The 27,995-nt window shown below is 35.3% G+C and overlaps 2 protein-coding genes across 2 annotated transcripts; both read right to left on the bottom strand.

Moving 5' to 3' along the window:
• Window positions 1–696: 696 nt before the first annotated feature.
• Window positions 697–7,451, bottom strand: mreg (melanoregulin). Its single transcript, XM_065285989.1, has 6 exons — window positions 7,319–7,451; window positions 7,010–7,218; window positions 6,568–6,730; window positions 1,824–1,914; window positions 1,438–1,601; window positions 697–1,251 (listed from the first exon to the last, which is right to left on the bottom strand). Exons 2-6 carry the CDS (start codon window positions 7,099–7,101, stop codon window positions 1,066–1,068), a joined length of 696 nt encoding a protein of 231 aa, XP_065142061.1. The 5' UTR covers window positions 7,102–7,218; window positions 7,319–7,451; the 3' UTR covers window positions 697–1,065.
• Window positions 7,452–9,653: 2,202 nt separating this feature from the next.
• On the bottom strand, window positions 9,654–27,429 carry stard3 (StAR related lipid transfer domain containing 3). Its single transcript, XM_065285937.1, has 15 exons — window positions 27,325–27,429; window positions 23,602–23,853; window positions 22,859–22,936; window positions 20,391–20,468; window positions 20,231–20,284; window positions 19,965–20,082; window positions 19,682–19,783; window positions 19,535–19,590; window positions 17,988–18,080; window positions 17,841–17,903; window positions 15,701–15,796; window positions 14,536–14,615; window positions 11,783–11,887; window positions 11,592–11,685; window positions 9,654–11,210 (listed from the first exon to the last, which is right to left on the bottom strand). The coding sequence occupies exons 2-15, from the start codon at window positions 23,821–23,823 to the stop codon at window positions 11,103–11,105; spliced, it is 1,347 nt and encodes a 448-aa protein (XP_065142009.1). The 5' UTR covers window positions 23,824–23,853; window positions 27,325–27,429; the 3' UTR covers window positions 9,654–11,102.
• Window positions 27,430–27,995: the final 566 nt, after the last annotated feature.

Genomic DNA, 27,995 nt, shown 5'->3' with positions numbered 1-27,995 from the left:
TTCATCACGGTGTGCGGTTGTTGTAAAATCCGAAGGATTCAGCTACGCAGGTCACAGGCTGGATACGATACGTCATCAAGCCTGGTTTATTTAAATCAACTGAGCATTACATTCGCAAGTCATACGCATATTACATCAATTTATAATTAACTAAAAATAATTGTCAGCTTTATAATTGTTAATATTCTGAAATAAGACTGTATTGATGACGTATACCGCCTACACATGCAACCTCCGGAGGCTTCAGCTATCGGCCAGCATGAGTGTAGAGTGAAAGCGCGAAAGGCGGAGCTTGAATTTCAGGAATGTCCCTCGTCGGCGAATGTATTTCAAAGATGGAGGCACAACATGGATTCAGCCAGAGAGCGCTTCGACGGTATGCATTTTAAATAGCAGATTCTACACTTACGAGAATACTTTCATTAGTGGGTGGGAAGTAATTACACATGAATGAGCACATACTTTTGAAAGAAAACATGGGTTTTTGTTAAGAATTAACTCAATAAAGTACACAGTAGAGCTTTAAGTTTACATAATATTTTTGTATTGTATAATTTTAAGTACATTGGTATATCAAACATAATATATAAAAATATTTTTTTCTGCAACATATCAGAATACTATAGTATTACCATGTGTAAAAACACATTTCAGAACATCATCATTTATTCTCAATGACAAAGTTTTTACAAGACGACAAAAGAAGACTTGCAGAATGTCCGAGAACACAAAGTTTTATTGAAATTCACATATGACCATCTTATACTGTGTATTTTAATATTCACTTCTTTATCAACATACATCTGTAATCCTTAATCTCCCACTGATCTCCTTATCCATCCTATATATTCATCATAGTTACTGTATATATAAGATGCCAGGTGTTCATAATTCTCTAGATGACTCCACTGCATCTCTCTTCAAATCATTTTTATAAGATAATGTTAAACCTGTGCAAAAGTCATCTTCATCATCCTCTCTCACCCAGACCTGAGCCAACATCAGTCCAACTCCACTGACCTACAGAAACCATCTGTTTGATTTTCAAACTAAACCCAATCAGAGTTAGTCCTCTGGTCCATCCTCCTCTTCCTCACCTCCAGAGATGTTCTGGTTCATACGGGACAGAAGAAGAGGAAGATTTATTGCACTGGTCTGTTCTTCATCATCATCATCCTCGTCTTTAGGAGGGTAGAAGCGACGTGCCTTGGCCACAAAATCATCAGCAACATCCAGATATATGAGCCGATCCTGAAAAAGAGAGAGAGAGGGGTGTAAATATTAGGGGCCAGGGTGAGATATCAGGTCACTTTCCTCCATTTCAAACAATCAGTTATATCAAGTATCTCCCCTTTAAATGACCTTCACAGTTGATATATATTTCTATTTAAATGCAATAAGTGTTATTTCTGAATACTGCAATAAGAAAACACTCGCCAGTATAAAAAGGTATCTCTCGGGTGGAGGCTCTTTGCTGTTGAATAGGGATGTCTCAGTGTGAAGGGTCTGGAGGAGAGTTCGAGCAGTCGCTGCATTTCTCATGCGGTCATATGATGCCGTGGCAGATACAGTCAACAGAGACTCTGCTTCGGCCATAAATCCTAAATCAAGCACACATATCTAACATTGATGATCATTTCATAAATACATTTCATCTTGTGTGTCATTTGGATGGGTCTGCTGTATTATTTCATGCTAAATTGTCATCAGTTGAGTGTTAAAGATCAGGTGGGCCTGAACACATCCCAGTGACACTTTGAGTTGTAGTTGGTTTTACGAAGGTTCATCCACACCCCAACATGTTCTCTTTTAGTATTTCTTACCCAGATTCTCTAAGATAATCTTCCATTTATCTCGCACCTCTCTCCTGACTTCTCTCATGGCCTCAATATCAATGCTCAAACGCCGGTAGCCCTAGAAAGAAGGTATGGCAGAATAAATAAAACTATTATGTTCTTTGACTTGACAAAATGTATAAACTTAAAGTTTATGAAATAAAAAGTTATGAAATCCCCATAAAATTTTTTTTTTTAAATAGCATGCTCCAAAATATTGACAAAATTCACGTTTGGAAATTATAAGGATTCAAAATTTCTACTTCCTGTTTTAGTAGAAATTATGTCAATGCATTGAATAAGAAGTTTTAAGGCTTCTGCATGTCCTTCAAACGGGACCCTGTGATTTTTTCATGATAATTTTGAGGCATGACTTATGGCCTTTAATAAAACCAGGTCACATTTGTGGCAGAACATGAGTAAAAAAATGATATATTATATATTTTTAAATACAGTTCAAAATAAAAAAATGGCCAAAAATATATGTACTGAAATATATTTTGAAATATGTTTATAAAAATGTATTTTTCACCAATATATGTTTTGAACATAATTAAAAAATATATATATATTTTAAAGCATTTATTTTCAGGTTGCATTGGAAGAAAAACTTTATATGTAACAAACCTGCAAATATGGCAAAAATATATTTTCAAATATAATTTTAAATATAATTAAAAATATACAAAAAATGGCCAAAAATATATGTACTGAAATACATATATATATTTAATTTTCACCATTATATATTTTTTAAAATTTTCTAAAAAAAATATTTTAAAGCATTTATATTCATTTCGCATTGGAAGAAAAACGTTGTACAAATCTGTAAAAATGACAGGTTTAAAAAGATTACATTTAAATATATTTTTAAATACAGCTCAAAATAAAAAAATGGCCAAAAATATATGTACTGAAATATATTTTGAAATATGTTTATAATTTTTTTTACCAATATATGTTTTGAACATATTTTAAAAAATATATATATATATTTTAAAGCATATATTTTTATGACGCATTGGATAAAACTTTATATTTTACAACCCTGGCAATACGGCAAAAAATATATTTTCAAATATAATTTTAAATATACTTCAAAATATACAAAAAATTGTCAAAAAAAACATTTACTGAAATATATTTTAAAAAATTATTTTTCCCCAAAATATTTTTTTTTAACTTTTTTTAAAAAACATTTTTTTAAAGCTTTTATATTCATTTTGCATTGGAAAAAAACGTTGTACAAATCTGTAAACATAATAGGTTTAAAAATATTAAAATTAAATATATTTTCAACTGCCAAAATATACCTTTAATTTTATATACATTCTTATACATTTTATACAAACTTTAATATTTTGACCAGGAAAAATACATGAAATACAGTCTTGTTCAAAATAATAGCAGTACAATGTGACTAACCAGAATAATCAAGGTTTTTAGTATATTTTTTATTGCTACGTGGCAAACAAGTTACCAGTAGGTTCAGTAGATTCTCAGAAAACAAATGAGACCCAGCATTCATGATATGCACGCTCTTAAGGCTGTGCAATTGGGCAATTAGTTGAAAGGGGTGTGTTCAAAAAAATAGCAGTGTGGCATTCAATCACTGAGGTCATCGATTTTGTGAAGAAACAGGTGTGAATCAGGTGGCCCCTATTTAAGGATGAAGCCAACACTTGTTGAACATGCATTTGAAAGCTGAGGAAAATGGGTCGTTCAAGACATTGTTCAGAAGAACAGCGTACTTTGATTAAAAAGTTGATTGGAGAGGGGAAAACCTATAAAGAGGTGCAAAAAATGATAGGCTGTTCAGCTAAAATGATCTCCAATGCCTTAAAATGGAGAGCAAAACCAGAGAGACGTGGAAGAAAACGGAAGACAACCATCAAAATGGATAAAAGAATAACCAGAATGGCAAAGGCTCAGCCAATGATCACCTCCAGGATGATCATAGACAGTCTGGAGTTACCTGTAAGTACTGTGACAGTTAGAAGACGTCTGTGTGAAGCTAATCTATTTTCAAGAATCCCCCGCAAAGTCCCTCTGTTAAAAAAAAGGCATGTGCAGAAGAGGTTACAATTTGCCAAAGAAAACATCAACTGGCCTAAAGAGAAATGGAGGAACATTTTGTGGACTGATGAGAGTAAAATTTTTCTTTTTGGGTCCAAGGGCCACAGGCAGTTTGTGAGACGACCCCCAAACTCTGAATTCAATCCACAGTACACAGTGAAGACAGTGAAGCATGGAGGTGCAAGCATCATGATATGGGCATGTTTCTCCTACTATGGTGTTGGGCCTATTTATCGCATACCAGGGATCATGGATCAGTTTGCATATGTTAAAATACTTGAAGAGGTCATGTTGCCCTATGCTGAAGAGGACATGCCCTTGAAATGGTTGTTTCAACAAGACAATGACCCAAAACACACTAGTAAACGGGCAAAGTCTTGGTTCCAAACCAACAAAATTAATGTTATGGAGTGGCCAGCCCAATCTCCAGACCTTAATCCAATTGAGAACTTGTGGGGTGATATCAAAAATGCTGTTTCTGAAGCAAAACCAAGAAATGTGAATTGTGGAATGTTGTTAAAGAATCATGGAGTGGAATAACAGCTGAGAGGTGCCACAAGTTGGTTGACTCTAGGGATGGCGAAAACGAAAAATTTTCTTGACCGGCCACCGAGCCTCATTGGCCGGTTGAAACCGGTTAACTGATAGGCCTATTAGTTTAAAATATGCTATGCTATTTAAAATAAACAGCCATTTCGAGCCGCGCCTGCAATTTCGCAACTCGCATCTCTCTGCGCTCTGCCTCCGGCTCACACACACACAGACCTCACAATACTTTTTAAATCCCCTACAGCGCGAAACATGAGTCCCGCAAAGCTTAGTTTTGAAATAGTTTAGGTACTAGGTGATCGCGTTGAACTTGAAAATAAAGGCGTTTGTGAAGCTCATTTGAAAATTGCCGCGGCTCATTTAATAAAATGACAGCTCAGAAGAGAGACTGCGCTTTAGTTTGGGGTAGTAATATTAAAGACATAGGATGATCATCATCACCTTTTCTGTTACCACTGAAATATAGATGTAATGTATTTCCAAATCTATAAACCCATCTTATGCGGAATGTTGCCTAATAGACTGCAACACGATAAAACCAATGGATTAAACGGGCACCTTCAGAATGTGTAAAAGCACCGGCCAAAGCAGGTCTCGCACTGTTTTTGTTCTAGAACAAATGCAGCAAAGATATTTAATGCTTGTATGAGGCATATAGGCCTACGCTGAGTTTTATTTATTTATGATGAGGTGCGTTCTAATTAACAATAAAATGCAAGTGAACGCGCAGTGCCGGCGCCTTCATGCACGGACCGGTAATTATATACTCTGCTATATTTGCTTTTTATTTAATAAATACATGCATTTGGTTGATTAAACATTTATTAAAATTAAGATACAATTTATACAAAACGAAATTCACTTTAAAGAAATGCTTTCTACAAAGCAAAACTTAATAAAGTGGTAAAAATCATGGCTGAGGATTTACAGAAACAAAACTTACTCTGCACTTTACTGTTAGCCTAAAAGACATAAATGTTAATAATTTGGAACACAACCAGGAGAGACTTTAATTTTAATTATTGTATTACTGTATTTTATTTACTATTCGAATAAAGGAATTTATCAAAAAATAGCCTGTAGCATTTACTTTTCGCAAACCTTGTGAACATGCGAAACCAAAAGCAGTGACCTTGCGCCAAATGTTTTTTTATTGGTTTATAAAGTACAAACAGACCAGTTATGAAAAACTGAGTGTGAGGGATTTGTTCACTTCACACAAAAAGATCTTGGAAAGAAAGAGATGACTAACTGTAGTAGGGTTTAGTCCACTGTCTATAATAGCCTAATTTACAGATCCCTTTTTTTAACCGACAACCGACAACTTTGACCGGTTAACGTTGATACGGTCAACCATCGGTCAAACGGTCATCGGTTAACATCCCTAGTTGACTCCATGCCACACAGATGTCAAGCAGTTTTAAAAAACTGTGGTCATACAACTAAATATTAGTTTAGTGATTCACAGGATTGCTAAATCCCAGAAAAAGAAAATGTTTGTACAAAATAGTTTTGAGTTTGTACAGTCAAAGGTAGACACTGCTATTTTTTTGAACACACCCCTTTCAACTAATTGCCCAATTGCACAGCCTTAAGAGCATGCATATCATGAATGCTGGGTCTTGTTTGTTTTCTGAGAATCTACTGAACCTACTGGTAACTTGTTTGCCACGTAGCAATAAAAAATATACTAAAAACCTTGATTATTCTGGTTAGTCACATTGTACTGCTATTATTTTGAACAAGACTGTACATTTTGAAATAAATGTTAATATATAAATGTAAAAACTAATATATTTTAAAAATATAATTAATATAAAAAAATGTATACTAAAATATAAAAAGCTTTACTTTCTACAAAATCTATTAAGCATATATTTAAAACATATTTTTAGCCAAAGAAATGTATTTTTTAGCTTTATGGGACGATCGTCCAAAAACACAACTTTTTCAAGACTATGGAAAGTTTATGTAATTTATGTAAATGAATATGTAAATGAGTCTCATTGAGGGCACTATTTATGAATTATAATAACTGTGCTGATCAAACTGTACTATAATTGAAATGAAATATGTGGTGATAAACCTTAAAGGCTCATTTGTGTACCTGTGATCCTCTGCGGGTTTGTGCCCTGGATTGCAGCAGGTTATAAAGGGTCCGGTCATCATCTCTCTCGGAGTGGGAGGTGTCACCCGGTTCATTCCACAGGTTGGTCTCCTGGTCCCGCCTCTTTTTCGCCTCACGGTCAAAATATTCTAAAGTCTCATTACTGACACACAGACAAATAATATATTCACAATGTTGGCTACAATCAACACATTTAACACAACAATTAATATTTTAAATACAATTTAAAATGTACAATTGAGGCATTGGTTGTTTATCGTCTTGGAAAAAAGCATAAAGCACATGCATGATACTGTTTTAAGGTGTATTATATTGAATTATATATTTTAATTTTTACGAAAAAGAAAAATAGATTTTTAAGCTTGTAAATGTGCATAACTTGTAAAGCTCGTGAACAACAAATAATAATGCACTTCCATACCTAATTAAAGGTCTCTTTTCTTCCTCATCATCATCCTCACAGCAACAACAGCAGCAGAAATGCACACAAAACTTCTTGAACGTGGCACCCATTATAAAAACGAAACTTTACTATGGATAAGAAAAAAATGTGCAGATGAAACAGAAGTGGGCAGGTGTTCAGTAGATGATGGTCACATCATTATCTCCAGGCAAATATCAGTGACATTTCTGCAGAGAAATAGAGAAAACAAGACAGTTTTGTAAGTTGACACTTGTAACATTAGCCGTCATATTTCATTAAGTAAATCATACAATGTATTGTGCTTACCCTAGAAACCAGTGACAAAATACTCCACAAGCTGAAGATGAAACACAAATGAAGCATCTTTTGGGGCCGGAGACCAAATGAAAAATTTCTGTCCCTCTCTCTCAAATGAATAGCATCACGGTTTAGTCATGAGTTAGTGAAGCTTAACCCGAGGCCATCACCAACCTCTAAATTAAGCAACTTGAGTCCTACAGCCTGAAAACACAGATGTACTTGTACCCTCCGTGAACATACAAAACAAACTACAAAAAGCATGCATATTTATTATCTAATTACACAAACATTTAATGCATTCTGGGACACAAAGAAACATGTATTTACTCTTTTATGAAATGAAATGAAAATACAAAATTTCACAGCTTCCAACAACGACACATCCTGCTGTCTATTAAAACATTCAGAGGTTTGATAAATATGGCGTGTTTTCTTTTTAACTGGCAACCCAACGTTTGTAAAAACCATTGTGCTTTAGATGCATGCATGAAACCTGATCGTGCACCAGTGGCTTATCTTATAAAAGATTCAGCAGGCTTTGTTTTGACTTCTGATTATGTATGAGAAATACAAACAGTAGTGTTTAACAGGTGAGACTCATGTGAGTGGATGAAAGGCTTTGATCTATCACATGGGACACAACACGGCTTTTTATTTATAACCTGGTTTCACAGACAATGCTTTGCTTGAGCCAAGACTATGCCTTAGGTAAATTAGGATAGATGTGTTATAAAAATACATTCGAAGAAACATTACTAGTGTGCATTCTGAGACAAAATAATGACACTGACATATTTTAAGATAAAGTTATAACATTCATTTTAGTCTGGGACCATGCTTAAGCTTTGTCTGTGAAACCAGGCAAGGGAGTATTCAAAATCAAACATGAAATAAAAACGACCATAGTAAAAATGTATTAGTTTCTTTATTTGGCACATTGGATAAAAGTGCCTACGTGTACATGGACCCAAAACATTTTGAAAACTTAAAGGGATAGTTTAGCCAAAAATGAAATTTCTGTCATCATTTACTTACTCTCATGATGTTACAAACCTGTATAAATTTAAGATACTTTAAGGAATTGTAACCAAACCATTCATGAGCCCTATTCACTTTTATAGTATTCGTTTTTTCTACTATGGAAGTGAATGGGGCTCATGATCAGTTTGGGTACAAACATTCCTTAAAATATCTTCCTTCGTGTTCATCACAACAAAGACATTTATACAAGTTTGTAACAACATGAGAGTGAGAAAATGATGACAAAATTTTCACTTTTGGCTGAACTATGCCTTTAAACCAAACTTAAATATATATAGAAAACAATTGAATACATTTTTTTAAGAAAAAGAACACAAGCACACATCTTCAAGCAAGTTTTGTCGTAAACGACAACCTTCAAAATAAAGTTTTTGTTTTCCAATGACATTTTACAAGTACATTGTGCATTTTAAAGTATGGCCTTAATTTTCATGCAACTTTGGAGCCACTATAATTTGTTGTTTAATAAATCTACAGTAGAGCAATTCAATGCAAATGTCAACCTTACATGAAAAACATTTAGTTTTACCAGTTTTTAATTGTACTTACAGTATATCTAAGATGTCCATATTTGGTGGCCTAAATTCCAGTACCAGCATTTTTTTTTAAAGGGGACATATCATCAAAATCTCTTCCACATTTAAGTGCTATAATTGGGTCCCCAGTGTTTTTATTAAGCTAAAAAATATTAAAAAGACCAACCTAGTAACTTAGTTTTGGTAAACCATTCTCTGCAAGCATGTGGAAAAAATAGCTAATTGAAATATGTCTCCCCCTGTGATGTCAGAAGGGGATAATACCGCCCCTTAATCTGCACTATCCAACCACAGCACTGCCATTCAGAACAGAGATCAAATCATTTGCATTTAACAGATACACCCAAAACGGCACATTTTTGTTCACACTCACAAAGTGTCAATTTTAACATGCTTTAATAAATGATCTATATGATATTTTGAGCATGAACATCACATGTGTACTCTGAAGACAACAAATATTTATTTGACATCTTTAAAAAAGTCTTGTGAAATGTTCCCTTTAAACTGCAGTTTTCAGTATCGTCACATCCCTAAAGTTGTTTCTAATATAACAAATATCATTTGTTTGTTGAAAAGTTAGCGTTTCTGCATTTGGGGGGTATTATTGTGCATTTTAAATAACTGAATTTTTACAACCATGTTGTCTCCCAAAAATCATTTGTCTTTTTTCCCTCATCTAAAATAGAAAACATGAATATACATTTGTGTGATGTCTAGACTCTATCATCAGGAGGTTGGAAAAATATAGACAGATGCTTCGGTATGGTAATTATAATGCATTCGCCAAGAAATTATATTTTAATTTTTGACGGAAAATGTCACATCCATAGTGCCGTAATTGCTCAGTAGTTCACAGACTTCCTACACGAGTCGTTTGTTAGTTTTATTAAATGTTGATTCATCATAAAAAACAAACTATTAATTACATGACAAACTTTACAGGCTAAAAGAATTTATAAAAATAACACATTCAGAACCTGAACTTAAAAATATCAATCCGAAATTAAAATGTCAGCATATAAGGCTCCAAAAAATCTATACATGGACAAAAAGAAAATTAGAAATCCTGAACTTGTGATTTCAGTGAAACTAAAAATAACAAAAGGCACACAAATAAACAGTTTAAAAATCAAACAAACATTTTGTAATGTGACATTACTGAATATCAAGCCAAAGACCCTGTAATACATCAGAGCGCCACTTCTCTTGATCAAAATAATAATAATAAATTAAAATAAAATCAATGCATCATCAATGTAAAATAAAAACGTGCACATTAACGGTTAGTGATTTATGGTGACTTAACTTAAACTGGTTTATGTTTCATATAAGCTACATCTTGTATAAACGTGCCACGTGTGAAGAAATAAAGTGTTGACAGTAATGCTCTGTGAGAAAACAAACAGAAAAAGATGAAATATAACTGTATAATATGAAGGCCTGTCAGGTTGTTTTTAATGAATTACAGTATATTTATGGAGAAAGACATTTATTAAATAGTTGGTGCAGATATTCAGACCCACAGTACTGGTTAAAACCTTAATCGCATAACCATTTTACCCATCAACATTAGCAGGTAAACTGTAGAGGTCACATTCACCTCAAAATCAGCCATTTTGTAAACCGATATGATTTTTGAAACCGGTTTTGTGAGATTCGACCAAAACAAAATGATCTGATAAGTAATAAAAGTATACATTTAGAGATGTGATTTCAGTGTTTTGATAACATTAACAGTTAAGGTCCTCTCATGTACACATGCTATTATCCATGTTTGACAAAAATGTATTATTATTACTAGCATTAACATATATATGCATGTCTGATTAAGGCATCAGTAAAAACAAAAGACATCACAGCATATTTGGCTCACAAAATAAACCTCCTTCCCATTTCAGTCCTGTTTGCTTTGAGAGCGACAGTGGTTTTAGGCACATTGGATTACAGTATTTTCACCCTGACCTCTTTAATGCCATGAGGTGTCCTGTTATGAGCCAAATTTCAGGTCCACTTAGTATTTGACATGGATCGGTCCATGTGCTGTAATAGTACAAGTATTCGACTTCTGTACACAACTTTCAGTTTTCATAGTTTCAAGAGTTTCATAGATGCCAACAACCTCCCGTCTGTCAAATCTCCTTTGTGGCATCTGTGGTTTACGGAAGAAACTATGGCACAGTGTGATTTGTTACCATGACGTAAGGTCGAGATCACCGGTAGGTGACTTGAACTTCATTTATCCGCTGTCTGAGATGAGACATGAACTCAAACATGGTGGCAGCCAGCGATTGGTGGATGAGGTAACGCGGCAGGCGACCCTGTCAGGATATGGAGAGTAAATAATATGTTTGGCCATAGCACCCCTAGTGGCGATTTAAAAACAAAATTTAGAAACTAGGTTTTTCATTTTTGTCCTGTAGGTGGCTATGCAAGCAAATATATATGATATTATCAAGGCAGTTAATGGTAACCGGTGCTTAAAAACCAAAGCTTGTGACTTTTGTAGGTGTGAAGATGATCAGAAAAAATAATCCTCAACAGCATCCTTTCAAGAGTATTTGGGTACGAAACAATAAGTTAAATAGAAAGTATCGTAAAGTTAGCATGTTTTTGCTGCTGACCTTTATAATGAAACCGAATTGCTCGTGTTTCTATTTGGTTTAATTTTATAAATATGGCAGAAAAAGTCAAACTCGTACCTTGAGGTCTGTATTAAGCACCCAGATAAAAGTGCAAACTGAAGGATTACTGCTGGATTTCAACACCACAAACCCACCAGGACCGTTCTCCCCTCTGAAAGAGACAGACAGAGAGATACACGTTAGCATTACTTTGCAAAGAAAGAATCTCTGCGTTTTGATTGGCTTAGATTACAAAACGGTTAGCAGACCTGACGTAGCGGCCGTGAGGCGGTTTGGAGATGTGATTGGTTGCCATCCCTGAAGAGATGTAGCAGTCTCGCCTGCGCTCCACCCGACGAACATTTATAAAATCCCTTAAATCAACAACAACACAAAGAAATTGTCATCTTTTTAAATACCACAACGTTGCCGAAACTTTTGCCATTGACACGAATTTGTGAAAATTACAAAAAATGTTACTATGAGGTTAATATGTAAAAAAAAACTATGCACCTGTGCATATACACATTCTTCTATAGAGCAATAAATACAGTCAAGACGGGGAATAGAGGGTTTGGGTCTAAAAGTTTCACGTGTGCCTCGGACATGGGTTGGGAATAATATTAGCGGCCTCGGGTCTCGGCTAATTTAAAATTATGTTTTTGCAGAACGGACCCGAGAAGACCCAAACTATCTCGCGTGTGTGCATCGAATCCTTTTCCAACACCACAACTGTTTGCGTCATCGTGCATCGTGTGGCTGACAGTAGGTTAATTTTTCGTTGAGCCAGACCTGTCAATCAATTTTAAATGCACATTTTAGCGGTAACCTTGTCGTCAGATAACAAAGAAAAAAATGGAGTAGCGGGACAAATTGGTTGCGACGACACCAGGGTTTCTATCTGTCTGACTGGTGCGTACGGGGCTGCAGACTGCCGTTTACATTCAGGTCCAGTGAGGTTAAAAAAAATTTGTACTCGGGTCTAATTTTCTCGGATCGGGTTTTTCCTTAAAAAAAATAGATTTATGCATGTTGGGTTCAAGTAAAAGTGATTTGGTCAGGTTTGTGTTTTACATTTCTTTGGACCCAAGAAGACCTCTACATGTGAGCCTGGATTATAAAACTGCAATTGTTATTGTTGTACCGTATTTTCCGGAAAAATGCGTCATTAACTCTTTCGCGCAAATTGTCAAGATATCTCGTCAATCAAGAGAAAACGCGTCCCTGCCAATGACGAGATTTTCCGTCTTTCTGCAATACCGCTATTATCCACCAGGTGGGGCCCTTCCGCAACTTTTTAAACCCGGAAGTATTGCCCTATGGCAAGCGGCTGCATGTCCGTGTCTGTTTTAAAGATCGCTCTGAATGAGATCTCTATGAAAAGTCCGTCACAAAAATGGAATTATCTCTGCTTTTTGCTCAAAATGTGGTGTTTTTGCAGAAACCTACCCATATTAAAAAGCTGATTACAAAAGAACCCCTAAAGGTAGGATGAAACGGTTTTTTTTGTTTTTGAAAGCAGAGGGTCTGTTCTTTCATTTGGTATATTGTATGTTTATATATACTAGTCAACATTTGAAGTGGATCAAAAAAGTTTATCAAAGTTGTCCTAAGACAAGAATGGGTATTAGGGATTGGTTTTATGTAAACTTTTTTGAATGGTTTTGATCCACTTCGAATGTTGACTAGTGTATTTAAAGAAGGACATTTTCTGGAAGGCATTAAACTTTGGTGAAAATCATGAAAAACGCTGGCGGGCAACTTTTTTTTAAAAACGCTGGCGGTGAAAGAGTTAAGACGAAATAACATATATAAGTCGCAGTGGACTATACGTCACATTTATTTAGAAAATTATTTCACAAAATCCAAGCCGAAGAACAGACATTTAATCTGGAAAGGCAAGATATTCAACTAAACAATAGCACACAGAACAGCAAGCTGAATAGATGTCTGTACGTCAACGTAATATTATCAGTTATTTACATGATAAACAATAGCATACAGAACATACCTTAAAGCTTGAACAGGCTAAATTAACCGAACAAGCCAACTAGCGTGAAGTTCGCAGGCTCGTCATTCCACATCAATGAATTCATTGAATTACATAAATACAGAAGCAGAATATATCGGACTCTCGTGGCTGTAGACGGTAATGTTGTCTCTTGCCTCATAAATGTCAAAATGAATTCATACAGACTTACAAGGCGCACTTGACTATAAGACGCAGCACCAGGCAAATTATGAAAAAAGAAACGCGGCTTACAGTCCGGAAAATATGGTAGATTGAACACATAATAAGCATGTGCATGATCTCACTGTTTTCACCGATTTCTTAACTCTTTCACCGCCAGTGTTTTTAAAAAAAGTTGCCAGCCAGCGCCAGCGTTTTTCATGATTTTCACCAAAGTTTAATGACTTCCAGAAAATGTTCTTCTTTAAATATATAAACATACAATATACCAAATGAAAGAACAGACCCTCTGCTTTCAAACAAAAAAAAAAACGTTTCATCCTACCTTTAGTGGTTCTTTTGCAATCAGCTTTTGAATATGGGTAGGTTTCTGCAAAAACACCACATTTTGAGCAAAAAGCAGAGATAATTCCATTTTTGTGACGGACTTTTCATAGAGATCCCATTCAGAGCGATCTTTAAAACAGACACGGACATGCAGCAGCTTGCCATATGGCAATACTTCCGGTTTTAAAAAGTTGCAGAAGGGCGCCACCTGGTGGATAATAGCGGTATTGCGGAAAGACGGAAAATCTCGTCATTGGCGGGGAAGCGTTTTCTCTTAATTGACGAGATATCTCGTCAATGGCGGGGAAAGAGTTAACATAGAACCAATAACGTGTCGCTTTCAAAAACGTTCACTATAAAAACCCATTTTCAAAAGTCTGCCTTTTTTAGGCCCTCAAAATGCGCATAAATGGACAACCAAAGGAGTAAAAGCTTGCAGTTTTTTATAAAAAAAAAACGATGTCAGGTAAACGACCCTTAAAACAGCTGTAAAAGTCTTAACACCTGGGAGACACGACACCTCCGGCAGCTCCTGCAGACACATCATACGACACCAATGTGTTGTCATCCACTCGCTGTAGAATCTGCACACAATACAGAGAGATAAAGAAAAAACACTCAGTCATGGTGATAAATATAAACAACCTGAACAGCTTTTATACATGTAGTGTAACAATCATCTTCATCTATTGTGGCCGAAAGGAAAATAGCCATTTAAAGGGATAGTTCGGCCAAAAATGATATTAAACCCATGATTTACTCACCCCCAAGCTGTCTGATATGCATATGTCCATCGTTTTTCAGACAAACACATTTTCAGATATTTTATAAAATGTTTTAGATCTTTCAGTTGATTAAATGTAATGTTACGGGGTCCACGACCTTCAAGTCCAAAAAAAGTGCGCCCATCCTTCACAAATTAAATCCAAACGGCTCCAGGATGATAAACAAAGGTCTTCTGAGGGTAATCCGCGTGGTGTTGTTGTAGAAATATCCATATTTAAAACTTTATTAACGAAAATAACTACCTTCCAGTAGCGCCGCCATCTTAGTCGCGTCCGCATTCAGGATGAGAGCTTACGCAGCCTACGGAGGCTACTCTGCTGCTGCTCTGTGCCCCCGCCCTCCGAATTTGTCATACGTCACTAAGAAAAGTGCGTACACTACGCTAATACTCTCTCCTGAATACAGAGGAGTCTAAGATGGCGGCGCTACCGGAAGGTATTTATTTACATTAATAAAGTTTTAAATATTGATATTTCTACAACAACACCGCGTGAATTACCCTCAGAAGACCTTTGTTTATCATCCTGGAGCCGTCTGGATTTAATTTGTGAAGGATGGACGCACTTTTTTTGGACTCTAAGGTCGTGGACCCCGTAACATTACATTTAATCAACTGAAAGATCTAAAACATTTTCTAAAATATTCGAAAATGTGTTTGTCTGAAAAACGATGGACATATTCAACTCGGACAGCTTGGGGGTGAGTAAATCATGGGTTTAATATAATTTTTGGCCGAACTATCCCTTTAAAACATGAACAGCTTTGTGGGAACAGGATTTTGAGCCTATACATTTTTTTGACATATATAGTCAGGGGATCATGTATAGGATATAGGAGGTAGTGTGTAAGGACTGTGTGGTTGTCAGCAGGTTTATGATGGTACCTGACACACAGATACTGTCCTGTTCCACAACACCATCTTTTCTGGCTGCAAAATGACCTCCTGATACACCAGCTCTGCCGTACACTGCAGGAGAGCCTAAAACATACACAACACATGCAGAAAAAAAGACAGACATTTAAAAATGACGAGACTTTTACCTGGATTTCACAGAGAGGATTACAAATATTCAATTATTTCAGAGTAGTATTATTATTTCATGCATTCTGACTTCTTAACACAGTTTATAGAGTTGTTTCCTCGTGCTAAATGTAGGCAAAGTGTCAAAAAAGCAGTTGGGCGCGTGTTACAGAGGATTTCTGTGTCGAATGCACTTCGCCAGGGTTCGTACAAGTTTCGGAAAGTTTTTTTTATTACAGGTCCAGCTGATGTTTCAGGGGTTTTCTATATGTACGTATCACTTCTTTATATGGGCACTTCCCCCAGAAAGCCACACCCACCCGTCAATCAGCGGAGATGTTAGAACTTTCAAACATCTTATCACGTGACACAGCTTTGTTTAATTTCAAGACTCAACAATGGCACGAAAGAAAAAGTGTGTTTTTGGATGTAAGGATGAGAAAGCCAGTTGTATGAAAACAATGGATATAGTTTATTATCCGGGGTAGCAGCGGAGTTTTGTGTGTGTGTTTGATGCACTGGATTTTCCCAACCGGGTCATGAGTTGCATGCGGTAAGTAAGACTTCTGTCTTATTTTGGAAATAGGCGCGTGCATGTTATATAAATAACTCGAACATGAAGTGAATCATAAGTTAAAACAGTGTTGTATAGTGTTGCATGACTCGTACTCGCTCCTCCCGCAGTAGTAACTCCTCCTTCTTCATTCTTTCGTACGTTATCGGAAAGATTCGTTAAATATAATCTTTCTTTTATAAATCTGATTGAACTAAAGACTCTTCGGAGATATAAAGGATGTAATACTACTCTATAGGTACTCCAGATTAAAGCAACACTATGTAGTTTTTTTTCCTTTAAATAATGTCTCTAAAATGATTTCAGTGATAGAACAACTTTTAACTGGACAAATTGTACTGTTGCTGCAACCTGAGCAGCCTCCTAGCTGCTACAAGCACACTCTGAAAGTGGCGGTGGAGGGTAGGAAACACAGCCCCGCCCCTCCCCCTGCCTGCAGAAGAGTGTCTGATACCAGCCACTGTTGCGCTTTTCAACCACATAAGTAATTTTTACATGGAAACTACATAGTGTTGCTTTAACATCAGAAATGCAGAAACAGCGTGTGTTACGTGAGCTTTAAAGCCACAATATGTAGGATTTTCACCACTAGAGGTCGCTATTTCACAATAACAAAGGCAAAGGAAAGTGGAACATTGGGATTGTTGTTTTTACCATTCAGAGACGTAAGAAATGTGCTAATCATGTTTATGGATGAGGTCATGAATGAATGTTTTTTTACCTGTACATTTAATCACATTATTTTATGTTCGGATAATGAATTAGCTGCAAGGCACAACAGCTGCTTGTTAGATGCTGTATACACTGCAAAAAAATAATCCTTTAGTATTTTTGTCTTGTTTTCAGTAAAAATATCTAAAAGTTCTTAAATTAAGTTGCTTTTTCTTGATGAGCAAAACGACCTAAGAAAAGAAGTTTAGTTTTTAGACCAAAAATATAGAATTTAAGTGATTTTGTGCATAAAACAAGCAAAAAAAATCTCCCAATGGTGTAAGCAAATTTTTTGTGAATTTTTCTTGAATTAAGTGTTTAAGAAAAAATTTCAAAATTTGTTTGCTTACCACATTGGCAGATTTTTTTTGCTTGTTTTATGCACAAAATCACTTAAATTTGATATTTTTGGTCTAAAAACTAGACTTATTTTCTTGGGTGGTTTTGCTCATCAAGAAAAAGCATCTTCATTAAAACATTTTTAGGTATTTTTACTGAAAACAAGACAAAAATACAAAGAACATTTTTTCTTGAAAATCATTTTTTTGCAGTGTATTGCCACTTTTGTTCTTGCACTTTTTGTGTTGTCATAGTGTCTTACATATCTTATATATTGGGGCTACAAGTAGTCTGGTTTCTATGTCTTTAAAAACATTTGACTTGTTTAGTAAATAATACAGATAGTACAGATTAATGAGTAATGAAAGTTAAACATACCTTTAAAATAAACGTCTTTCCGTGGAAGGGGATTTCCAGTGTATATACTGCATCTCCCAGCTCCTACAGATATCAAATATCAAATTACAGTTAAACCTATGCCGTTAATCCAAAACAAAAAACCTGCATGCATGGACACGTACGTACATTACTCTTCTCGAACTTCCAGTTTTCCTCTTGTGTCAGTATCTGTTCAACCACTGCCATGGCCTCTCGTCCCTGTCTTACAAACTCTTTCTCCTGAAATAAAAAAAGATCTGTCAAGACACCATTAGAGTCATTTGAAATTAAGATGTGGTGAAAATAGTGTGCAATGAAGCGTATAACCAACTGAAAGCTAAAATTACCAGCTGGCTTTTATACAACTATTTAAAAAGGAGGGGTGGTCTAAAGCTATTTTATGCAACCAGACTTATTAACACAGTTTAAGAGTTGGATTCCTCATGCTTAACATAGACAACAACAGCCCAATCCCATTTCTCTGTTTTACCCCTACGCCTTAGTTTTGCACGTTCACAAGAGAGTAAGCACTATCCCAATTGGGCCTTACTCTCACGTGAACGTGCAAATAGGGGCAGGGGTAAGTTGTATGACAGAAAAATGGGATTGGGCCAACATGTCAAAAAAGCAATTGAACACATATTTCGAACATGAGAGATTCATATATAACAATCTTGCTTTATTTAATTTATGGGCAGTTTCAGTGCACTTTTACCAAAATAGCACACACACACACACCAACCAACCAAAATGAACATCATCAAATAAGTATTGTTTGTTTGTGAGGGAAATTTAGGCTTGTTCAGCTTTCTAATAAACCCAGCATTATGAAAACAATGGATATAGTTTATTTAACGAGGGTATCAGCAGAGTTGTGCATGTGTTTGTTTAAGCTGGATTGGGGCGGTCCCAACCTAGTCAAGAGTCGCAGGCGGTACATAAAACTGCATCAAATGTCTGTGTTTTGTTTGCAATTGCCGCATGAGTGTTTATAATGTAAACGACACAAATATGTACACAGCAAATATTATTTTCAAGAAAAATAATTCTTAGTATTTTTGACTTGTTTTCAGTAAAAATATCAAAACATTCTTAAATTAAAAAATAAATGCAAAAAAATATGCCAATGGGGTAAGCAAAAAAATCTTGAACAATTTTCTTAAACACTAAATTCAAGAAAAATTTGCTTACCCCAATGGCAGATTTTTTTGCTTGTTTTATGCACAAAATCACTTAAATTTGATATTTTTGGTCTAAAAACTAGACTTATTTTCTTGGGTCGTTTTGCTCAAAGAAAAAGCATCTTCATTTAAGAATTTTAGATATTTTTACTGAAAACAAGACAAAAATACTATTATTATAATTTTTATTATTATTAATACTTAATTTTTTTCTTGAAAATCATTTTTGCAGTGTATTGAATCATAAGTTATCCAGAGATAGTATGATAATGTTTTGTGTGTGTCTCTTGCTCGTCACTCGCTCCGCCCACGGTTTATTTGGAAAAGTATTGGTAAAGTACTGGTAAAGTATGTAATACTACTCTATAGGTACTCAAGATTAACATGAGATGAGCAGAAACAGCATGTTATGTGAGCTTTAAAAGTCCATTGCACTGTTAAATACAAAAAATCCTAGCTATACACTATATTGATGGAAAACTTTCCAAATATGACCATTTAAAATTTGAATACCTGTTCTGTTACTGCTTTCCTCCCAAGCCCCTCTTCATCAAGGTCTTCGTCAGAGCCTTAATGCCATTGAGAATAGACAGACACAATAATCAGTAATGATTTGAACAATAACACTGCAATGAGTTGGAATAAATTCATTTATATTACCTGCCAGGGATTCAGGTGGGGAATAAAACTGTCCATCTGACCCAGGTCTAGGGAAGATCATAGGAGCCGGCTCGCATGCGGCATGAACAGCCGCCAGATACGCTGAAACAGAATAGCAAACTTCAGATCTACTCACCAAATTTTTCATGAATAAATATGAAACTCTCTTTTTTAGCACCAGCTAAAGCAGAAGTGTGTATTTCCCCAAACAAAACTGGAAATGTAAAACTAAAGAGTAGGATTTACTACGTATGAATCAACCGACTTCCCGTTTAGTCCTCACCTCGCTCGTCCTCCGCTTCCTGTGTGAGAACTTTAAAATCCAGGAACCAGGTTTCCAACCATGCTACCACAAATGATGTGATGGGAAGAACATAACCGAACGCATTCTGACTAAACAGCTGAGAAAAATAGAGAGAACTGATGACTTCCCAATGGTATTTTTTACACAATAAACAATTATAGTTTGAGAACTACAGCTGAAGAACAAAGACTTTGTGATTTAAAATGCATTCATATGGAATAGAAAGGCAACGTGAAGTATCTCACATTCGATAAGATGACTTTAGCGATCAGGAAGGCGGTGGTGACCAGGGTAGTGATCTAAGAGAACAAAAAGACAAATATTGGTGATAATATTTAAGCTATAAACAATTTTATACAAACTGCAAAACGGGTTTTTCAGGTGTTGCACATGGGCATCTCTTACCGCAATAACCCACCAGTGTCTCAGTCGAAATGCAGCATAACCGAGCTGCAAACATAGAAACCTGAACACAGCTAATACCTGAACGAGAGAGTGAAAGAGTTAATATGACGCAATACTGGTGATTTAATGCAATGCAATGACTGTGCAGTGGTAATTCTTAAACAATAGCAACATAAATAATGATTCACTTGTTTTGCAGGCATGCTAAAAGTACATGTGACCGTGGCGTGGACCACAAAACCAGTCATAAGGACTGAGATTTATACATTGAATAAATAAGCTTTACATTGATGTATGGCAGAGCTAGTCAACTCGCAGCCCTCCAATCATCTTTATCTGGCCCGCCGGGCATATTTGTCTGAGTTAAAACCAGCGTGGTCACTTTTACCTTTCGACTGTACACGATGACCGAAAAAACTGAAATAAATTTAGAAATGGGCTGCATGGAGTGCCAGCCATCTGCGGGTGCATAATTATCAGATCCAATTTGAGTTTTGGATGCATAAAAATAAACTAGTGCAACTAAACCACGTGACACGCTGACCGGAAGTGATGTATTTCAGTGCGTTCCAATCAAAACACTGTGTGCAAAGTGAAAATTATTAATGCTTTTTTGTTCAGTAACACTTGAATCCTTTAAAAACTACTTATTTCGGATAAGTAAATTAATAATTATAAATTCATACGTAGATTAAAGGCTCCTTCCTTGACACGGATTTACAATTAAACTGAAATTTCATTATGACTGCCACTAGGGGGCGAACTCCGACAGTCGTGTCTGGATGTAGTGTACAATTAAAAGGCAGTTTAGACCATATATTTATATCTTTAAAATATTAAAAAAGAAAACAAAGTGCAATTTTAGTCATTAGAAAAAGCCTGACTATATCTAGTGAATTTATGAAAGTTAAACAGTTATAAACAAAAGACGTTTAAGAGCTCTACATGTGTTGATTATATGTTCATAGTTGAACTATTAAAATTTGGTTCTTGCCATGTTAAATTGCAATTGTTTTTAAATATTAAAAGGAAATATGAGTTTTCAGTAATTAAAAGGCAAAATACTGGCTAAAAGTGTGCATCTTTTTTGAAAAGATTTTTTATTTATTTTTTATTTGCATTTTTATTTATTTATGACCTGTAACAAAAAGTGAAAAAACAACAACATAAAGTTATAACATAAATATGTAAGGAATAATTGACGATGGGCCATTGAATTATAATTCATATTTATGTTATAACTTTATGTTGTTGTTTTTTCACTTTTTGTTACAGGTCATAAATAAATAAAAATGCAAATAAAAAATAAATACAATTTTTTTTCATTTTCATTTTTAAATAATTCAAAGGAGTGGACTCAATTATTCCGCTTATACAACGGTTACCACAAACATTGCTCTGGTGGTTATTTTAAGACATTTAAAAGGTCAGGTGTGCGGTTTACAGAAAAAAAATTAAAAATTTTCAGCCAATCAGAATAAAGCATTTAACAGGCCCGTGGTATAAATAAATAAATGTCAATGTAAAAAAATATAAATATATATAAATATATTATATAAACGGTAAAAAATATTTATGGTTTGTTAGGATGGGACAATATTTAGCTGAGGTACAACTATTGAAAATCTGGAATCTAATAGAACAAAAAAATCTAAATATTAAGAAAATCGCCTTTAAAGTTGTCCAAATGAAGTCCCCAGCAACACATATTACTAATGATAAATACATATTTTATATATTTACGGTAGGAGCTTTACAAAACATCTTCATGGATGTATTGTTGGCTATTGCTACAAACATACATGCGCTACTTATAACTGGTTTAGTGGTCCAGGGTCACATATGCATGTTTGTTGCAAAATAAAGACATGTTTTTATAACAACTGGCATGAGAACACACACCACACCCAAAAATAGGGAAAAACTTTTTTAAATACAACTTAATCACATGTGAAAAAGAAAGATAGAAAAGACATAAGAAAGATATCAGCTGTGGGAATTTCACTTATTTATTAGACAAACTATAAAACTGGAGATATTTGGGACCCCTGTGTCTGTAAAATCCAGGTTAAAGTCCCATAATGTAATGATGACATTTGAAGCATTTGAAGTTTGATTTCAATCATTGATTTTACATTGATGTCAATCATTAACATGTCCTTTCTTAAAATTTACAGAATGTTCTTTACATTATTTTAGGTAGAAAACTTTTGATTTATGATCCTAAACATTGACATTTATGCATTTGGCAGACGATTTTATCCAAAGTGACTTACTGTGCATTACAAGGTAGGTATACATTTTGTAACAGTACTGGGTTCAAACCCAAAACCTTTTGCGCTGCTTACACTATGCTTTAATACTGAGCTATACAGGAACACATGCATGTCTGTCAACCACAAGAACATTGACACTAATAATAAATAATAAAAGGTATTAATAAATATTTTTTTGATTATGGTACTTACAAAGATATCAAAGAAAGATGAATGAAAGTTATAGTTTACAACCTCATTCTCAAGATTTTCCCATATACTCTTATTCATCTGAGAGAAAAAAAGAGAGAAAGAGAGAGAATTGAGATTATTTGGCAACATAAAGCAAATAAGCCATGCAATAGATCACTAATAAAATGTAAATACATTTCTGACATTGACTATATTAGCTTTGTACAAAAGGTCAAACTTCTTTGCGTCCATTGAGACAAATCTTCAAAAACATTTTAAATTACAATAGGGCACAAGAAATTAATTATTTGATTTCACATTAACCATTGGAGCTCATACCAGCCTAATGTAAAAAAAATCTATTTATGGAAAAAATAGAATTAGCGCACTCATAATAAAATGTGTATATTAACATTTTGTATTCAAACATAAAATAATGCACAACAAAAGCCTTTTTAACTAGTGGTCTCAAACAGTAGTGTACTTCAGAGTCCACAATTACTATTCATGAAGTTAAAAAACAGTTCATATGCAAATAACACAAGGATGCGTTCACATTTGCATATCTCTAATTTCATAAAAAGGAAGTGCAACAAACACTTTCCATCAAATACGAGAAACTGAAACTGTTAGGCCAAATGAAACATGAGCGTTAAAAAGAAACTCAAGCATAAACCTTTTATTGTAAAAACATATTTATAATGGGTTGCTATTAGAAGCACAATTCACAAAAGATGATCTAGAAACAAAAAACTAAATCTTACGTTTAATTCGATGATCCACAGCAGAGTGATGAAAAGCAGATCGAATGTAACAAAGAGGCAAAACGTCCTGCGCACATCTGAGAAGGCTCTCCTCTCTCCGGGCGGCAGCGGGATGTAATAAGGGGAGGGCAGAGTCAGAGACGACTGGGAATATGATGCGTTAAGGGAAGCAATGGCCGGAAGACTGCCGTCCAACTCCCTGTAGCCCACGTCGCCCGGCATACCTACAAACAAAACGTGGGGACAGAGGACCTGGACAAGAAAAAAAATGTAATGTGAGTCAATGACACAATCAAAAGCTGTGCTGTTGAAGCTTTATCTGTGCCATGTGCCCATTATTCATACACTAAAGTGATCAAAGAAACAAGCTGGAGAACATGATCTGATCAAGTAGCCAAAATCATCTCTAAAGTCAAGTTGTAAGATAAACATAGGCCAAGTGTTAAAGGATTACTCCACTTTCATAAAAAAAATCTTGATCATTTACCCCCATGTCATCCAACATGTTGATGTCTTTCTTTGTTCAGTCAAGACGAAATTACGTTTTTCTAAGCAATTTTTCTCAATTGAAAAGACTTTATTAGAAAACAGTTTACAGTTTCAATGCAGTTTAATAAATGCGGTTTTAACACAGCTTTAAAGGGCTCTAAACCATCCCATCCGATTAAAAAGGGTCTTATCTAGCAATATAATTGTAATCTTCTCTGTTTTAAACCACATCTCGTCTTGCACTAGCCGTGTGACATGCCATGTATTACATAATCATGTTGACAGGTCAGCCGTGACGTATGCGAAACTATCACTCCAGTGTTTACAAGTGTGGAAAAAAGAGGGCTGTTTCGACATTGTTGTATGTGAAATGATTAATTTCTAATTAATGTCCTTGTGTCAGTTTATTGTTTAACTAATTTCCCGCTAGCCTTTTTTTGAAAAGTTGCCCGCCAGCATTTTTTGTGATTTTCACAAAAGTTTCACAAATGGCGCTTTTCCATTGCATAGTACCCCACGGTTTAGTTTAGTTTGGGTCGGGTCAGCTTACTTTTGGAAGCTTTTCCATTGGGTGCAGTACGTAGTACCCGATACTTTTTTTCGTACCACCTCGGTTGGGGTTCCAAGCGACCCGAGCTGATACCAAATGTGACGCGAAAACACTGTAGATCACTGATTGGTCTGAGAGAATCGTCACGTCATCGCTAAAATGTAAATATTAGCTTTAGCTTACTGCTAGCTTGCGCTGTCTCAAGCAAACATGTTGTTATCTGTGTTCTGCTATAAGTTTCCAAACACCCTTTTAGCGATGAAAAACATCCACAGGTTGAGAATCCGGGACACCATAACAGTTTTTTCCAGACTTGCAGTTTGTGACGGCACATTCGCGACGTGCACGTTCGCATTATATATGCTTAAATGCAACTGAATGAGGCTCAGCGGAGCGCCGTCGACTGACGCCACGGGTCGGGTGTTTGAACAGAAACTGTCATGTGAGACAGAGGTAGTTATAAACGCGATGTGCAAACATCTATTTGTTTGTGGCAGACTGAGAAATAAATGAATGTATGGGAATGTACAACAACGCTCTCACGTGTATGATGTCACAGCAGTAGGCAGCGTAAATATAACGACACGCCTATAATCCCTCCCACTCCGAAGTGATACTAAACTCGATGGAAAAGCTAACCACGCCAAAGTGAGGTGAGCTGACCCGACCCAAACTAAACTAAACCGTGGGGTACTATGCAATGGAAAAGCGCCAAAAGTGCCTTCTAGGAAAGTTTTCTTCTAAAATTATATAAACAACAAATATATCAAATGAAAGAACAGACCCTCTGCTTTCAAACAAACAATAAACAAACAAAACAAGGAAAAAACATTTCATCCTGTCTATATTTTTTTCTGCCTATTAACTCCTTAAAGGGACACAAGGCAGCATTTTTATGTTAATAAATCATCTTCGTAAGTCGGTATATGGTTAAATGACTCATTACATGACGAATGAAGACTCTCTCGCCCGCCCCTACAGTCTGTAGGAAGAATACCCCACTTGCAAGTTCGCTGTATCCGACCCGGTGTCCTTCAGTCTTGTAAAGTCTCAGATGTAGAAAGCATTTACTCCCAGACACTAGGGGGAGCTAGTAGAGAAATAATACTCAGACTTGCCTTGTGTGCCTTTAAATAAAACCTTAAATATGGGTATTTTTCTTCAAAAAAAAAAAAAATTTGGTAAATTGGGTAAAATTTAGTGGATAATCACTGTATTACAGATAACCATAAAAACTCACCAGGAACATGTTTTTTCCATGCAAATGTTTTCTCTTAATTGACGAGATAACTCGTCAATGGGGGGGAAAGAGTTAAAATAGCACGAAAGGGTGCGTTTCACATGTAACGTGTGACATTTTGACTTGATTACGTAATACATAAGGTCACGCTAGCACGTCACACGGCTAGTGCAAGACGAGAAGTTTATATATATATATATATATATATATATATATATATATATATATATATATATATATATTTTTTTTTTTTGCAAAAATGACGAGCAAATTTATCCCCGCCCACAACAGAATGGAGTATGACAACGTCATGCTACCGAGGTCCAATATAATCTATTAAATTGAGAAAAATCCTAAAATGTTTTCCATATATGAAAAAAAATTATTCTCGCCTGAACAAAGAAAGACATCAACATCTTGGATGACATGGTGCGGAGTAAATTATCAGGACTTTTTTATAAAAAAAGAAGTAAACCTTAGAGAGTCATGGGCCTGCTATTTACCCACAAAGACTAAATGAAACATTTATTGGTCATCTATGTAGGTAGATGCTAATGCTGATTTAAGTAAGTATGTGGCCATCATTACACTTTCTTGCACAGATGATCTCTGCAAATAGAAAAAATAATTTCAGATGTGCAAATTATTAAAAACCACCATTGTACGTGTACCGGTATGCACTTTAGAAGCGTCACATTAATGCTTTGTCAGTAACAATAAATAAAATCAATGTGACACATAAAATCAATGTAAAGATCATTCTGTAAAAATATAACCTTGGTATTTAATGTTGACTAAATCAATGAGTGAAATCAAACTTTGGTGCTCCATTAAATTATTATCCTTTAACCTGGATATTACAGACAGGGTCAGGTGGTCTCTATCAATTGTTAAAACTTGGTAACTTTGTACAACACTTTTCATGTTATTGCCTCTTGCTTCATTGTTTTCCTATTATTGTAGCAGTCTTATTGGATTAAAATGACCAGTAAACACTAATCCTGAGACATTGACAATAGCATCCATAGGCATATAAAATAAGGTCTTTACATTAATTATTGTGGAAACAAGTATCGTGTTATATATCATGACAATTTTTGATTTTGCAATGTCAACATCCATGTATGCAGTTCATCAACATGTAAACAAACGATAAGTGAACAAAACAGCAACTTAAAAGCAAAACATCGTACCATGGTATTCAGTAAAAACGACAAACAAATACCTCATAAAACACTCGTGACTAATATTGATCAGGATATTTATACTTTAGCGTTTAGTTGACATGCAAATCAGTGCAACAATAACAAACTTTTACTTTAAAATTGACGTCTTACTAGACAGTAAAGCAGCAGAACGAGTATCTAGCAGATGAATACGAATTATTAAAAGTTTTAAAATAGCAAAAACAGCCCGAGAAAGTAAAAACGAAGGCGAAACTCACCAGAATCAGCGCATCATTCTCTGTCAGCCTCTCTCTTCCGCGTGAGCAAAACCGGAAGTGAGACTACGTCACATCTGCCAGCTGATCGGCGGCTCGAGCGCTCGCTGTTGGAATGCAAACTGACGCGACGCCCGACGCAGACTTTAATTAAACTTACGTAATGTTATGTTTGAATGAGATATATTTATTAATATTAAAAAAAAATATAAAATACAATAGACTTATATGACAAGTACAGACATCGTGCCTATCAATACAGTAAAAATCTTGATAACGCTTTAAAAGTTGAAATTGTTTACCATTAAAACAGTTACAAAATTCCAGTACGTGGTGTGTTTTTATTCCAGTAGGCTTTAATGATGTTACAAAAACCAGTAAAATGACCTTTATAGCCATTTACATTTCTCCAGTGGGTAGTGATTGTACTTTCCATCGCAGTTTTCTCTATCAATGGGAAATGAAATGCAGTATATTTCTCCCTAAAGCACAGGTTTTTATTTTTATGAGTCACCTCATCGCCTGCAACATTATAGGTGGTGTCCATAAGAATCCCATCATAAACCCTGTAGTTTCTTTCATTTTTTTTAATGAATTTTCACTTTTGGATGACCTGTTATGAAGACTAAAATGTCAACAAGAGGGATCAAGAATGGGGTTTAGTATGGAAGAAT

Source organism: Paramisgurnus dabryanus, chromosome 19 (genome assembly GCF_030506205.2).
Source record: "Paramisgurnus dabryanus chromosome 19, PD_genome_1.1, whole genome shotgun sequence".
NCBI classification, from domain to species: domain Eukaryota; kingdom Metazoa; phylum Chordata; class Actinopteri; order Cypriniformes; family Cobitidae; genus Paramisgurnus; species Paramisgurnus dabryanus.
This window is presented reverse-complemented; position numbering and strand designations above follow the sequence as displayed.